The sequence below is a fragment of the Centroberyx affinis genome, unplaced genomic scaffold, assembly GCF_046629955.1.
Source record: "Centroberyx affinis isolate AG114_WGS23_722 - 3 ecotype Tasmania unplaced genomic scaffold, CSIRO-AGI_Caff_v1 ptg008254l_1, whole genome shotgun sequence".
In the NCBI taxonomy this organism is placed as follows: Eukaryota; Metazoa; Chordata; class Actinopteri; order Beryciformes; family Berycidae; genus Centroberyx; species Centroberyx affinis.
In genome coordinates, this window is record NW_027284107.1 from 10,001 (window position 1) to 25,184 (window position 15,184).

Genomic DNA, 15,184 nt, shown 5'->3' on the forward strand with positions numbered 1-15,184 from the left:
ATGTCAAGATTAAAAAAAAACTTTATTGTCTATCACATAATGATAGAAAATTGTCTGAGGTCAGGAGCTCACAAACAACATAAAAACATACACCCATGAAAGACTCACATAAAATTACATTAAAAACACAAACAATTCCATAAATAAATAGGAGCAGGTGTGCAAAGCTGCATTAAAAAGTAGTGACAGTCTGTTTAGCCTTAGTGAAGCCGCTCCATGCTGCACAATAACTTTTTCCAATCAGCATCAGTTTCCGTTAACGCTTATTGATCAGCTGAAGGAGCGCTGTCAGCCTGTGTGTGTGTGTGTGTGTGTGTGTGTGTGTGTGTGGAGAGCTGAGGGTTTGGAGCGCGCTCAGTCAGCGCCAGGTGGAACCTCGCTGGTGTTTAAAGACGACCGGAGGCTGCGGGCTGAGTTTGACTCACATGCAAATGAGATGCAGATTTGTTTGCTGGAACGGTAAACAGGCTGCTGGCCCGCTGCCAGAGTCATAAAGCTGCAGGATGAAGGAAAGGAGCAGAAACGTCTCGTAAACAGGAAGCGGTTCATTACTGGGGATATCCTGACAGTGAGACGCTGAGGTGATGAGTGATGAGATTAACCCTGAGAGAGAGCAGAGAGAGACACCAACTCACCCTCAGCCTGCTCCTGATGCTGAGAGAGAGCAGAGAGAGACACAAGTCATCCTCAGCCTGCTCCTGATGCTCAGAGAGAGAGCAGAGAGAGAGACACAAGTCATCCTCAGCCTGCTCCTGATGCTGAGAGAGAGCAGAGAGAGACACAAGTCATCCTCAGCCTGCTCCTGATGCTCAGAGAGAGCAGAGAGAGACACCAACTCACCCTCAGCCTGCTCCTGATGCTCAGAGAGAGCAGAGAGACACAAGTCATCCTCAGCCTGCTCCTGATGCTCAGAGAGAGAGCAGAGAGAGAGACACAAGTCATCCTCAGCCTGCTCCTGATGCTGAGAGAGAGCAGAGAGAGACACCAGTCATCCTCAGCCTGCTCCTGATGTTCAGAGAGAGCAGAGAGAGACACCAGTCATCCTCAGCCTGCTCCTGATGCTGAGAGAGAGCAGAGAGACACCAAATCATCCTCAGCCTGCTCCTGATGCTCAGAGAGAGAGAGCAGAGAGAGACACAAGTCATCCTCAGCCTGCTCCTGATGCTGAGAGAGAGCAGGTAGAGAGACACCAGTCATCCTCAGCCTGCTCCTGATGCTGAGAGAGAGCAGAGAGACACAAGTCATCCTCAGCCTGCTCCTGATGCTGAGAGAGAGCAGAGAGAGACACCAGTCATCCTCAGCCTGCTCCTGATGCTGAGAGAGAGCAGAGAGAGAGACACCAGTCATCCTCAGCCTGCTCCTGATGCTGAGAGAGAGCAGAGAGACACAAGTCATCCTCAGCCTGCTCCTGATGCTGAGAGAGAGCAGAGAGAGACACCAGTCATCCTCAGCCTGCTCCTGATGTTGAGAGAGAGCAGAGAGAGAGACACAAGTCATCCTCAGCCTGCTCCTGATGCTGAGAGAGAGCAGAGAGAGAGACACAAGTCATCCTCAGCCTGCTCCTGATGCTGAGAGAGAGAGCAGAGAGAGAGACACAAGTCATCCTCAGCCTGCTCCTGATGCTGAGAGAGAGCAGAGAGAGACACAAGTCATCCTCAGCCTGCTCCTGATGCTCAGAGAGAGAGCAGAGAGAGACACAAGTCATCCTCAGCCTGCTCCTGATGCTCAGAGAGAGCAGAGAGACACAAGTCATCCTCAGCCTGCTCCTGATGCTCAGAGAGAGAGCAGAGAGACACAAGTCATCCTCAGCCTGCTCCTGATGCTCAGAGAGAGCAGAGAGAGACAAGTCATCCTCAGCCTGCTCCTGATGCTCAGAGAGAGAGCAGAGAGACACAAGTCATCCTCAGCCTGCTCCTGATGCTCAGAGAGAGAGCAGAGAGAGACACAAGTCATCCTCAGCCTGCTCCTGATGCTGAGAGAGAGCAGAGAGACACAAGTCATCCTCAGCCTGCTCCTGATGCTGAGAGAGAGCAGAGAGAGAGACACCAGTCATCCTCAGCCTGTCTCTCCAGAGGGAGGTGAACTCTGAACTCTGACTTCACTTAAAAACTTGTGCTACACTTGTAAAATTAAAACCTCTTCAGCCTGGCTTTTAATTAAGAATGGTTTATAGACTTTATTTACTTTATTTTATTCACTTATTTTATGTTGTAAAATGTTATTCTATTTTAGTTTATCTGTTATTTTATTAACATTATTATTATATATTTTTGCTTTTAAATCTATTTTTATTGTATTGCATTGTCATCGTTTTTTATTTTTGCATTGGTCTCAAAAAAAGTTTTTACAGTCTACATGTGTTCTGTCTAACTTTGACTTTGAACTGCACTAACCTGTATGAAAGGTGCTATATAAATAACGTTTGATTGATTGATTGATTGATTGACACAGAACCACAGCTGCCATTTTGTCACCAAGAGACGTTCAACAATCATACAGGGAGAGATCCATCGTAGACGAGGAGAGAGACCAGTTTCTCCACCCACAGGAGCAGGAGAGAGACCAGCATGCACTGCAGCCACAGCTCCATGGCGTTGTTCTCTCTCCTCTCTCACTTTTTCTCAACTGAAAAAACTCACTACGCTATCTCTATCACTCTCTCCACCTTCTCTTGGTGTCGTCGAAAGGCATTCTGGGAAATGTAGGAGACCGCTAACTGCAGTAGAAGTAGACGAGGCAGGCCGAGGGAAAAGTGGGTTCACCAAGAAACTAAATTACAACTCTTCATCACAGAATAAACTCCTGGAATGAGCTGGAAGAGAGGAGAATCTGAGGAGGATCCATCAGCCGTGTGTTGATCTGGCTCCTTAAGCAGTTTTGGGTTTTGACAGTTTGTATTTAACAGGAACACTTGGCAGAAGTCTCGCTCTGTCCCTTATTGGCTCTGACAGACATCATTAACTGCCAAAATGTGGTGAATATCGTCTCAAACTGCATTTCAATTAAGCGTCTCGTTCACAGACTGTCCTGCGGGGATTGCAAAGGCTAATCTGTTCCTCTATTTGAATACGAGGCCAATTCCTAATTATTTGGAACGGAGACAAGTTGCCTCCGATCGAGGCACGATTAAAAAAAAAAAAAGAAAAAAAAAAGGCAATTTGTTTTATTTTTCGCCCAGAACGCATCATCTGTTCCACAACATCAAAGCCGTGTGCTGTGTGCAGCAGCGCTTCATTTACGAAACGCGCTGTTTAAAAATTAAAGGAGTTTAACACATCAAAGCCGAGCTACAAAGCTATTTGCTCAATTATTAAGAGACTTCCTGTCTGTCGCTCCGCCGCAGGCCAGCGAGACGAGCACAGAGATGAACACGCCGCCGGGACATCCACCACTCTGTCATCATGGACCCGCCCCCGTCATGTGACCCCATTAACCTCCTTTCATTTGTTGATGTTGTTCGATAATTATTGAACTGTCAGTCATTTTAAGTATCTAACAACATCATTTATCCCACCTACTTCCTGACTGCTGTGACTTCGACCTTTGCTCTTTGCTGCAGAGGCTTCAGTCACCAACCTGCTATGAAGCAGCTGAGTCTCCATGATGGAGGAACACTGGAGAACTGTGTGTTAGTGAATAAAGTGTAAATGTGTATCAAGCAGCTGTCAGCAGAGAGCAGCTGAGTCAGCTTGTTGTGGTGTGGCTGTAGATCCATTCAGTAACGTTCTCAGTAAAAGTGAATAGTGTGATAAGGTGGATTTGTTTCCAAATGTAGGTTACTGTGACACAGTAAACTGTCTTGTCTTTAGCCCTAGTCTCTACTCCAAAACATGAAGAGTTGGAGCTTGAGAAGAGTCAGCTCAGTTAACCTGAACAAACTGTTAGCTAGCTAACTAGCCGGCAAACACACTGATGTTAATGTGAACACGCTAACGCTAGCTGCTACTAGATACGTTAGCAAGTGTGCTAATCAGATGTGTTAACAACAAGACAGTGATGGTTAGCTGACCAGATGCTATGGTTAGCTAGCTAACAAGCTGACATTATCTAAACACTAAATCAATCAGATGGATCAGTGATGAAATGATCAGTTCAGTCAGAAACAGACAGAAATTAACCGTCTGTTCAATTCTGTTGAGACGACAGAAACACAGTCAGCTGTTCACAGAGCTGAGGACCTCCAAGATGGCCGCCAGAGGGGAGTGACATCACCTGAAAGCCCCTCATTAGTTGCTTGTAATGTTGCTGATAGGAACTGAAGCCTGAGTATCTCTCTGACAGCTGGATGTGAATGTAAACAGTTAAGCAGCTTGGTCCTCAGTGTCTCCTGCAGGTCTGTCTCTGGTTCTGGACTGAGGTCTGTCTCTGGTTCTGGACTGAGGTCTGTCTCTGGTTCTGGACTGGTTTCCATGGCGCCGGCTTCCTCCCATGCTCAGCTGAATAAACCTGTCCGCCTGTCTGACCCGCAGCACAGAGGCCGGTCTGCAGACTCCCATCTGACAGCCTGCAGGCCTACAGGCCGCTCCCCGTCCCACAGCCAGGTCCTGCAGCGAGTCCTGAGCCTGACAGGACCGGGCTCAGGACTCACCAAGACTTTGTCACATATGTTGTTAGCTAACTCTGACCTCTGACCTTTCACCTCCTTACTGCTGGTTTATTGTAATGCAGGTGATCTAGGAGGTGAAGCTTTTTCTACTGTGGCACTGTGGAAAAAAGCATCAGCTAAAAGCCTAAAATGTAACTATAAATCTCTTCACACCTGTTGAAAACTGACTATAATACCTTATGCATATATACTGTGTGTGTGTGTGTGTGTGTGTGTGTGTGTGTTTGTGTATATGTGTGTATGTGTGTGTCAATATGTACTGAGTCAATAAAGCTCTGCAGCAGTAAATCTGTATATTTACTGCACTTGATCAAAGTGATTCAGTTTCTGGTTTAACAATAACACAGACATCCAGATCTCAAAATAGCATGTAAGCATGACGTTAGTGTGTGTGTGTGTGTGTGTGTGTGTGTGTTGTTGGCGTGTCCCACTGTCAGTTCCTGTCTGTGTGTTTCCATCTGAACCTGAAGTCACGTGGTTACGGGGATTTTGCAGGACGAGGCCTTCAGGATCTTTCCACTGATTAGACAGCTGACTTAAGAGACTTAAAGGGGAGGGGTGAGGGTGTGTGTGTGTGTGTGTGTGTGTGTTGGGGGTGGGGTGGGGTGGGGTGGGGGGGGGTGTTACCTTGCAGGGGGTAAAGGGACGGGGAAAGCCTTCTGAGAGGGATTAGCTGATTGGCACAGCAGACACTCAGATGTTGAACAGAAGATGCTGAATGAAGTTCTGCAGGACGCTGAAAACCTGAGCGAACCGGAACTTGTTCTCAGACCTGCACCAGGTCTGACACCCTGCAGTCCACATGACAAGCCAATCAGCTCTTCCCTGGTCCATAACCAACCTTCGTAACAGGTTTTATGCAAATCCGTGCTCAACTTTAATAGATATCCTGCTGACAGATGAACAGACAGGTGGAAACACGCCGCATCATCACCTCAGGACCTGCACATCAATCTGATATCAGCTCAAAACAAACTTATTTCTGAATAACCGACCGCTAATTACATCAGTCTGCATTCAGGAAGTCTGCTGTGTCATTTTGCTGATTTCAAATTAAAAGTGTTTTGTGGCAAAAGGACGATCCTGTCTGTCTGTTTACTGCAGACAGACACTCAGCTGACTGAGGTCAGAGACATGGAAGAAGTTAATGAAGTGGATCAGAAAGACAGAGAGAGAAAACACCTAGAAACCCTGACTAACCCTAGTGTCTCTCTCTCTCTCTCTCCTGTCTGCAGTGGTTTTATCTCTCTCTCCCTCTCTCTCTCTCTCTTCGGTAGTTTTCTCTCTCTCTCTCTTTCTCTCCTGTCTGCAGTGGTTTTATCTCTCTCTCTCTCCCTTTTACTCTCTTCAGTAGTTTTCTCTCTCTCTCCTGTCTTCAGTAGTTGTATCTCTCTCTCTCTCTCTCTCCTGTCTTCAGTGGTTTTATCTCTCTCTCTCTCTCTCTCCTGTCTTCAGTGGTTTTATGTCTCTCTCTCTCTCCCTCTTCAGTAGTTGTATCTCTCCCCCCTCTCTCTCTCTTCAGTAGTTTTATCTCTCTCTCTCCCTCTCTCTCCCTCTTCAGTAGTTTTATCTCTCTCCCTCTCTCCCTCTTCAGTAGTTTTATCTCTCTCTCCCTCTCTCTCCCTCTTCAGTAGTTTTATCTCTCTCTCTCCCTCTCTCTCTCCCTGTCTCCCTCTTCAGTAGTTTTATCTCTCTCTCTCTTTCTCTCTCTCCCCCTCTCTCTCCCCCTCTTCAGTAGTTTTATCTCTCTCCCTCTCTCCTGTCTTCAGTGGTTTTATCTCTCTCTCTCTCCCTCTCTCTCTCTCTCCCTCTCTCTCTCTCCCCCTCTCTCTCGTCCGTCTCTGTGGGATTTGCCTAAACTCAGTTCATGTGTGTTCAGGGTCCAGGAAGCAAACGGCTGCTGCTGCACATTTGACTGCAGCTAACGGCTGTAATATGTGGTGAGAAAAAAACCTTAAAAACATTCACAGAATTTCATAATTTGAACGTTTTGGCAGAGACTTGTAAACTAGTTGTAATTTTTTTGGGCATCAAAATCAGCACAAAATATCAGCTACAAGCAAAATATCAGTATCCGTCTCGGCATTCAAAAAACTTTATCAGTCAAAGCCTTCTGCACATCACAGCAGGTTTCAGTAGAAACACACCAGGCTCACAGGTTCAGTAAAGTGAGTTCTTCAGGTTTGTTCACACTACTCCACTGTTTACACATGCAGGTAAAGTGCCGCCTCAGCTGTATTATGTGCTGATGAGATGAAAGAGGGGTTTGTTTCCATGGTGATGTCAGGCTGTCTGTTCAGACTGGTGACACGTTACAAACACACAGCTTTTATCAGCTTTTTTAGGCTGAAATAAATCTGCATGACATGAATTCATAGTAAATGTCATCAGACTGTAACTTACATGGCAGGAGGCTTTCCAGGGGGAAAAGCAGAAATGAACACGTATATAGTTAATACTTTAATGATAAAAGTAGAATTGATTTTGTTCATATTGGTTTAGTTGTTTGCTTCATTCTAACCTGCAGGTCACACTTTATTCCCCGCTGTGTCCGTCAGTGAGCAGCCAGCAGCAGCTGAATGGAGGGAGAGACAGTTTGCCTGGCAACAGCAGCTGAATTCTCTGATTGGCTGCTCGCTCGGTGACGTCTTGTCTGGCACTGGACTGGAATGCAACAGAGGGATTTACACAGGAGGTGAACTGAGCTCGCGGGCGACGAGACTTTAACACACTTTCTGCTTTCACTGTGAAGCTTATTAATGTTTTATCTCCTAATAACACACAAAACCTCCAGAATACTGATGTGTCGTTTTTATTTTGTTGTTTCCTCCTGAGCTTTAGCGGCAGAGTGGGCAGAGTGAGCAGAGTGAGCAGAGTGAGCAGAGTGAGTCCTGCAGGCGGTGAGGTGAAACACAAAATGTGGATTCCTCTAAAATAAACCCTGGTTGTGCCTCTGTCTGCTGCTGTCAGCTGCTCCTGCACGCTGTTTTTAGAAAAGCTCTTTGGCTGCGTGGCTGCCGCTGTGGGCAGAGAGGAGGAGGAAGGGCGAGAGCTCCCACTCTGCCACGAATTCTGAGGAACACAAACTGAGCAGAGGAAACGGCATGGCCTCCTGCTGCAGATATCTGCCATTAAAGCATCAAAGGATTATTTGGAATAAATTTCACACAAGATTAAATTATTGTAAACATCCAGAGCCAGAACTTAACATTTGAGTATTTTTCATCAAAATTTTACATAGATTTTACAAAATTGGTTGCTATGGTAACAATGATGCACAGCTTATAGCCAACTGTCTCTGCATGAGGCAAAATTGCAGGAGGGAATCTGATCATTTCGCCACGGTTTTTGTTATTGTTAATTTTTGTTGATGATGTTTTTTTTTTATTGTTACTGATTTTTTGTTTAGATAATGTCACATTCTTAGGTAGCTAAAGATAACATCTAGTCAGCTGTCACTGTCAAGTTGCTGACTCATCTGATTTGCCCAGTCGTCACCACAGACTGTAAACAGATGGAGGAGTGAGTTTCTTCCTTCATCGTCTTCTGAAGGTTTTGAAGCTGCAGGTTGTGTTCACGGTCGCCGCCATGTTGACGTTTTGTGGAGCCGGAGCAGCCAAAGAGAGGCAGAGGGCGGAGCCAAGGTGGAGGGGGCGGAGTTTGGGTCGCAGAACCACAGCTCTGCCTGCTATTGGCCCATAATCAGCGACCTGTCAATCACTAGGAAAACCCTGTTTGATATCCATTATATTTGTTAACGACACAATTCTTTTGAAAATCTCCATAAGGACACACGTTAGAAGAAGTGACATTAGCTACTGAGACCAAAACCTCTTGTGGGAAAAGTTTAAAGCTGCACTAAGCAATTTTCCACCACTAGAGGGCGACAGAAACCACAGCACATTTGTTAATAAAGTACAACAATGCTGCTGGACTACGGAAACCCCAAAGGACAAACCTAGCGAAGGGCCGTGCATAAAGGCTTATAGCTAAGCTAACCGTACCTAGAGACAAGTCTCTCTTTGACTGATCTTTCTCCCGCTGAAGGTCACATGTCCCACAATGACAAGTGAAGAGGCAGGTAGCAAGTTTACTAGTTTTACAAGTTCACTAATTTAACAAGTTTACTAATTTAACAACTTTACTAACTTGTTAAACTAATAAACTTGTTAAACTAGTAAACTTGTAAAACTAATAAACAGTTTAACAAGTTTACTAGTTTAACAACTTTACTAGTTTAACAAGTTTATTAGTTTAACAAGTTTATTAGTTTAACAAGTTTACTAATTTAACAAGTTTATTAGTTTAACAAGTTTACTAATTTAACAATTTTACTAACAAGTTAATTAGTTTAACAAGTTTACTAGTTTAACAAGTTTATTAGTTTAACAAGTTTACTAATTTAACAATTTTACTAACAAGTTAATTAGTTTAACAAGTTTAATAATTTAACAAGTTTATTAACAAGTTTACTCATTTAACAAGTTTATTAACAAGTTTACTAATTTAACAAGTTTACTAACAAGTTTATTAGTTTAACAAGTTTATTAGTTTAACACATTTACTAGATTAACAAGTTTACCGGCTTGCTTCATCGATTCCGCCATCATTATGTCTCAATGAAATCTCCACATAGCACACATTAGCTTCAGGATTGGCTATAGGGTCTGAAATCGCTTATTGCAGGTTTAAGGTTTACTGAGATAAATTTGGCACCAGCACATTTGTGCTGAAATATTGACAATATGAACGGCATTGTTGTATTTCAAAACTAAATACAATTTACAAGTGTTTTAGTGTGGAGTCACTTAAGATACAACTGGAGTAGAGACAAGACATTTGGAAACAAATCCACCTTATCACACTATTCACTTTTACTGAGAATGTTACTGAATGGATCTACAGCCACACCACAACAAGCTTCTAGCTGGTTCCTATAGATTTAGACTTTATTTCCCAGCAGGCCTTTCTTTCTTTCTTTCTTTCTTTCTTTCTTTCTTTCTTTCTTTCTTTCTTTCTTTCTTTCTTTCTTTCAGCAGGCATTTCTCCATGGACCTTCAGCATGACGCCAGGTAGAGGAGCTATTTGTGACTGAACTGCTCTACTGAGTGATTCATCTTCCCACACATAGACGATCTTCGGTGTAAACTCTCGAGATAAAGATAGAGAAACGGTGAGCATGCGCCCGAGGGGTCGTCGAAGAATCCAGTAAATAGAACCCCGGAGCACGAGCCGAGTGTCGACGCTGACGTCACGGCCCTACATTGAGAGCTCGAGCTGAGTTGTAGCGCGAGCTTAGACGGAGGCGCGCCGTAGCAACGAACACAGCTACCATGAACTCCTCGGTGTAACTCTGCTATTTTCTACGGGAAATTACAAAAAAATAATTAACCTACTGTTGGGTTTTTTTCTTCCTTCCAGCGCATAAACAAAACGAAGGACGTTGTGGAGAGTTTGGTGTTTGCTTTGGGGTTAAACATGTCCTCCGCGGCGGTCGCTGCTTCCAGAAGGCAGTCGTGCTATTTGTGCGACTTGCCCCGCATGCCGTGGGCGATGATCTGGGATTTTACCGAGCCCGTTTGCCGGGGATGTGTCAACTACGAGGGGGCCGACCGGATTGAATTTGTTATTGAGACCGCCCGGCAGCTGAAGAGAGCCCACGGCTTCCAGGAGGGCAGGTCTCCGGGGCCGGGGAAGCCTCAGCACTCCGGGAAGGAGATGCAGTCGATGAACCACTCGGCCGGAGACCCGGGCTCCCGTCCGCCTCAGCCGCTGGACCGCTACCCGCTGTCCGACCGGCCGCCCCGGCTGGGACCGGAGTACCAGGCCGGGAGGCAGGCGAACGGCCTCCCGGTGCCGAACGGATTTCCAAAACCCGACGACCCGCCGGAGCTGAACCGCCAAAGCCCCAACCCCCGCAGGACTAGCACGGTTCCTCCTAACCTGGTGCCTTTGGTGAACGGCGGCATGCCCGTCCACGCGCTGAACGGCCGCCCGGCTCAGATGGGGCTTCAAGGCGTCCTGGCCGCGCCCGGCGAGCACGGCAAGCGGCCGGACGAGCTGAAAGACAAACACAGACCGGACAGCATGTCGGACATGACGGACAGCCACAAGGAGTGGATAAGCAAAGGCAAAACAGTCAGGGACCTGATGGCGCTGCACACTTTCGACAGCAGGTTTAAAAAAGACCACGCCGCCATGCAGCGGGTGATGGGATATGAAACGAGCGCCACTTCCTCAAAAACAGGTAGGATTATTTTTCCCAGCGCTGGAATATTTTGAGTTGGCTCACAGTAAGAAAACAGGAACTGAACAGCGCTGAAATTATGTGTCAGCAGTTTTCAGCACGGCGGTGACGCGCAGCAGACTGCCTGCTGGGTAAACTGTCTGCTGGATGGACCCGCTCACCTCTCTGCCCCAGGACCTGCTGCATAAAAGAAGCATTATCCACTTTGTGTATTGAGAAATTTCCTGTGCTCCATTATTCATAGAGCAGCATGCTGGTGTGTTTGTGTGTGTGTGGGGTGTTGTGTTAACCCTCCCTCTTCCTCTTCCTCCTCCTCCTCCTCCTCTGCCTCAGACAGGGGGAAGCACCCTCGCAGTATGAAGAGGAAGGCGTCCCCGGAGCCGGACGGCGAGGGCGGCGCCCCCAAGCTGAACGGCGTGGAGGGCCAGCCGTGGCTCCCCTCGCCCTCCGAGGTGCTGAAGATGCCGCCGGCCTCGCTGCCCGGCTTCTCGGCCGCCCCCCCCTCCACCGTCTCCCCCCACTCCCGCACCACGCCCCCCGAGGCGGCCACGGCGCAGAACGGCCAGTCGCCCATGGCGGCGCTCATCCTGGCCGCCGACAACGCGGGCGGGACGGGCTCGCCGAAGGACGCCAACCAGGTGCACTCCACCACGGCGGGGGGCGGGCGGCGGAACAGCGGCAGCCCGCTGTCGCCCTCCTCCGCCTCCCAGAGGAGGCTGGCCCAGCGGGACGTCCCGGGCGGAGCGGGGGGCGCCGTCCCCTCCTCCCACGCGCCGGGCGGCACGGACCCCCACGCCGCGCCCCCCCAGAGCGTCCCGGACTCGTCGGTGGCGCCGGGCGGCGTGCCGCTCTGCTGCACCCTGTGCCACGAGCGGCTGGAGGACACGCACTTCGTCCAGTGTCCGTCCGTCCCGTCCCACAAGTTCTGCTTCCCCTGCTCCAGGGAGAGCATCAAGCAGCAGGGGGCGACGGGCGAGGTGTACTGCCCCAGCGGGGAGAAGTGCCCGCTGGTCGGCTCCAACGTGCCCTGGGCCTTCATGCAGGGGGAGATAGCCACCATCTTGGCCGGGGACGTCAAAGTAAAAAAGGAGAGGGACCCTTGAGAGCTTCACCGGCCGCTTTGCTTCACCCTTTTATTCTTTTTGTAAGACGAAGACGGCAGCGGGACGGGGAGCGGCGGACGGGACGGGGCGGACGGGACGGGACGGGACGGGACGGGACGGGGAGCAGCGGACGGGACGGGGAGCGGCGGACGGGACGGGACGGGACCCGACCCACATGTACATACTGGACATATTGGACATATTGGACACCAAGGGAAGTGTAGACTTCGTAAACATGGCTGTATAATTTTTTGATTTTTTTTTTTTTTTTCAATACGTTGTGTTTCTATATTTTTGAAGATAAAAGGTATGTACTCATCATAACCCCCCTCCCCCCCCCCCCCCCATCGCACCTCTTTCTTTTCAATGTTCTATCAGTGTACTTTAGGTCTGGTGACAGTCCTGTCAAACATAGAATGTGACTAATCTAAGCACTTGGCAAAAAAAAAAAAAAAATAACATTGAAAAATGCTTCTAGCTGTTGCACTTGTTTAAAAAAAAAAAGAAAAAAACTTGCCAAATACAATTTCTGACCTTGTAATAATACCTCCTGTGTGTGTGTGTGTGTGTGTGTGTGTGTGTGGTTTTGCTTATTGAGTGTACTGACGCTGGATCAGTCGGGCGGTGATGCAATCGCTTCCAACAAGAACAAACTGGCTTCCAGGGAAGAGTGGGTGGAAGAAAAGTCAAGGAGAGAGAGAGAGGGAGGGAGGGAGGGGGAGGGATTTGGGAGTGTGTGTGTGTGTGTGTGTGTGTGTGTGTGTGTGTGTGTGTTGTCAAGGCCAGAGAGAGAGAGAGAGCTTGCCATAGAAGAAGTGTTGCATAAACGTCCGGGCAGCATACAGTAAATCAGCCTCTCCTCTCCTCTCCTCTCCTCCTCTCTCCTCCTCTCCTCTCCTCTCCTCTCTCCTCCTCTCTGAGCGGTCAGGAGGGTTTTTTTTTTCTTTGCTCCTATAAATAGCCCGGCTGTGGAAAATGAGCTGCGTGGCTCGGAGCGGCGAGGCCCGGTGTTTACGCCACGGCTCGCCCTGCGGGTGTCACACACACACACACACACACACACACACACTGCTACGACTCAAAGGGGCCCCGGCACTTCTGATGTCTTTACTGCTTTTGAATGCGACTGGATATAGAAAGTGGGTTATTGTTTTGGTTTTTTGACTCATTTTACTGACAAGAGTGGCAGAGAATCAAACCTGTAGCAGTGAGATGTTTTCATTTCATTTATTTATGTGGCTCAAGACCATGATCACAAGCAGAACATACAGTAATAACAAAACGATAGCACACGGCATGGCTGAAGTACAACAAATGTAAAGCTGCAACTATTAATCGATTAGTTGTCAACTATTAAATTAATCGCCAACTATTTTGATAATCGATTAATCGGTTTGAGTAATTTTTTTAAGAAAAATAAGTCAAAACCCTCTGATTCCAGCTTCTTAAATGTGAATATTTTCTGGTTTCTTTCCTCCTCTATGACAGTAAACTGAATATCTTTGGGTTGTGGACAAAACAAGACATTTGAGGACGTCATCTTGGGCTTTGGGAAACACTGATCCACATTTTTCACCATTTTATGACATTTTATAGACCAAACAACTAATCGATTAATCGAGAAAATAATCCACAGATTAATCGACAATGAAAATAATGGTTAGTTGCAGCCCTAAACAAATGTGACTTAAACAGAGGAAGGGCAAAAAGGCTCCTAATTTACAAATACCAAACCCCCTCGCAGCAGATCTGATCTAAACCAATGAGAACGCAGCGAATAAGTGATGTCATGACTTGTTTCTTTCCGGGTTTCTCCGCATAAAACCGCGAGCACAGGTCGGCCCTCGGGTCGCGTTTCGGGGGCCTCCAGAGCCCCCGTCCCAAACACTCTGACTTCTCCTCTCTACACACACACACACACACACCATGACAAACCCCCCCTCCTCTCTCACTGGACTAAAATGGCTTCTGTCAATGTGGATTTAAACTCGATGTAAAGTCACAGTTATTTACCTCGTTTCCTACAGTGAGGTCGAACTGTTTTATTGTTTTTTAAAGTGCAGACCATGTAGTGAAGACGTTCCACCTTAAAAAAAAAAACAAAAGCATGCGACTGTGTTTTGCTCATGGGATATTTTTGCCGTTCGTCATGTCTGGGTTTGACTCAGGCTCTGGGCAGAAGAAGAAGAAGAAGGAGTAGAAGAAGAGTGTGGAGGGGAGGAGGGGGGGGAGAAATGCCTCGCTCAGGCGTCACGTGATCCTCGCTGGAATTCCTGAGTCACCGTCAATCTCCCCCTCCCCCCCCCCCTCCCTCTTCTTCTTCTTCACCCCTCCTCCTCCTCCCCCTCCTCCCCTCCCCTCCTCTCTTTCGCTCTGCTGCAATAACACGCCTTCCACTGTCCCGGGTCGGTCCCACAGTGAGCAGATGAATGGGGCCTGTGTGTGTGTGTGTGTGTGTGTGTGTGTGTGTGTGTGTGTGTGTGTTTGTGCCGCTTTCTCAGCCGCCATTCAGAGCCGCGGCAGCCAAATCCCCCTTAACCCCTTCCTGCCCGCTCACTGCTCATTAACTATGCAGCTCTGGAAAAAAATTAAGAGACCACTGCAAAATTATCAGTTTCTCTGCTTTTACTATTTATAGGTATTTTTGTTTTATTCTATAAACTCCTGACAACATTTTACCCAAATCTCAAATAGAAATATTGTCATTTAGAGCATTTATTTGCAGAAAATGGCAACTGGTCATAATATCAAAAAAGATGCAGTGTTTTCAGACCGAATAATGCAAAGAAAACAAGTTCATATTCATTTTTAAACAACACAATACTAATGTTTTAACTTCAGAAATCAATATTTGGTGGAATAACCCTGATTTTCCATGTGTCTTGGCATGCCCTCCACCAGTCTTTCACATTGCTGTTGGGTGACTTTATGCCAAATGACAATATTTTTATTTGGAATTTGGGAGAAATGTTGTCAGCAGTTTATAGAATAAAACAAAAACACATACCTATAAATAGTAAAACCAGAGAAACTGGTAATTTTGCAGTGGTCTCTTTAATTTTTTCCAGAGCTGTATATGACTGTCTAGGGTAAAAATAACTCAATAAGTGAACTTCTTTCCAAATGGTATTCATTTAACGACACGTTTAAAAGCATAAAAGATCAAAATTAAGTTTATTTTTTCCACTGTGGAGTTGAATATTTGCACACACAGCAGAATCTGTCGGA

At 47.0% G+C, this 15,184-nt stretch overlaps 2 protein-coding genes across 2 annotated transcripts in view; one reads left to right on the top strand and one right to left on the bottom strand.

Moving 5' to 3' along the window:
• LOC139640058 (uncharacterized) overlaps positions 1-2,691 on the bottom strand; it is a 4,173-nt gene extending 1,482 nt beyond the window's left edge. The window contains exon 1 of the mRNA XM_071514218.1: positions 2,666-2,691. Within this exon, the coding sequence (XP_071370319.1) occupies positions 2,666-2,691 (26 nt within the window). The remainder of the gene's footprint in view (positions 1-2,665) is intronic.
• Positions 2,692-9,857: 7,166 nt separating this feature from the next.
• Positions 9,858-12,071, top strand: LOC139640057 (interferon regulatory factor 2-binding protein 2-B-like). Its single transcript, XM_071514217.1, has 2 exons — positions 9,858-10,853; positions 11,187-12,071. Exons 1-2 carry the CDS (start codon positions 10,085-10,087, stop codon positions 11,954-11,956), a joined length of 1,539 nt encoding a protein of 512 aa, XP_071370318.1. The 5' UTR covers positions 9,858-10,084; the 3' UTR covers positions 11,957-12,071.
• Positions 12,072-15,184: the final 3,113 nt, after the last annotated feature.

Coding starts and splice junctions, on each gene's coding strand:
- LOC139640057 (XM_071514217.1), top strand. CDS start 10,085: ATGTCCTCCGCGGCGGTCGCTGCTTCCAGAAGGCAGTCGTGCTATTTG. Junction 10,854..11,186: donor CGCCACTTCCTCAAAAACAG/GTAGGATTATTT, acceptor CCTCTGCCTCAG/ACAGGGGGAAGCACCCTCGC.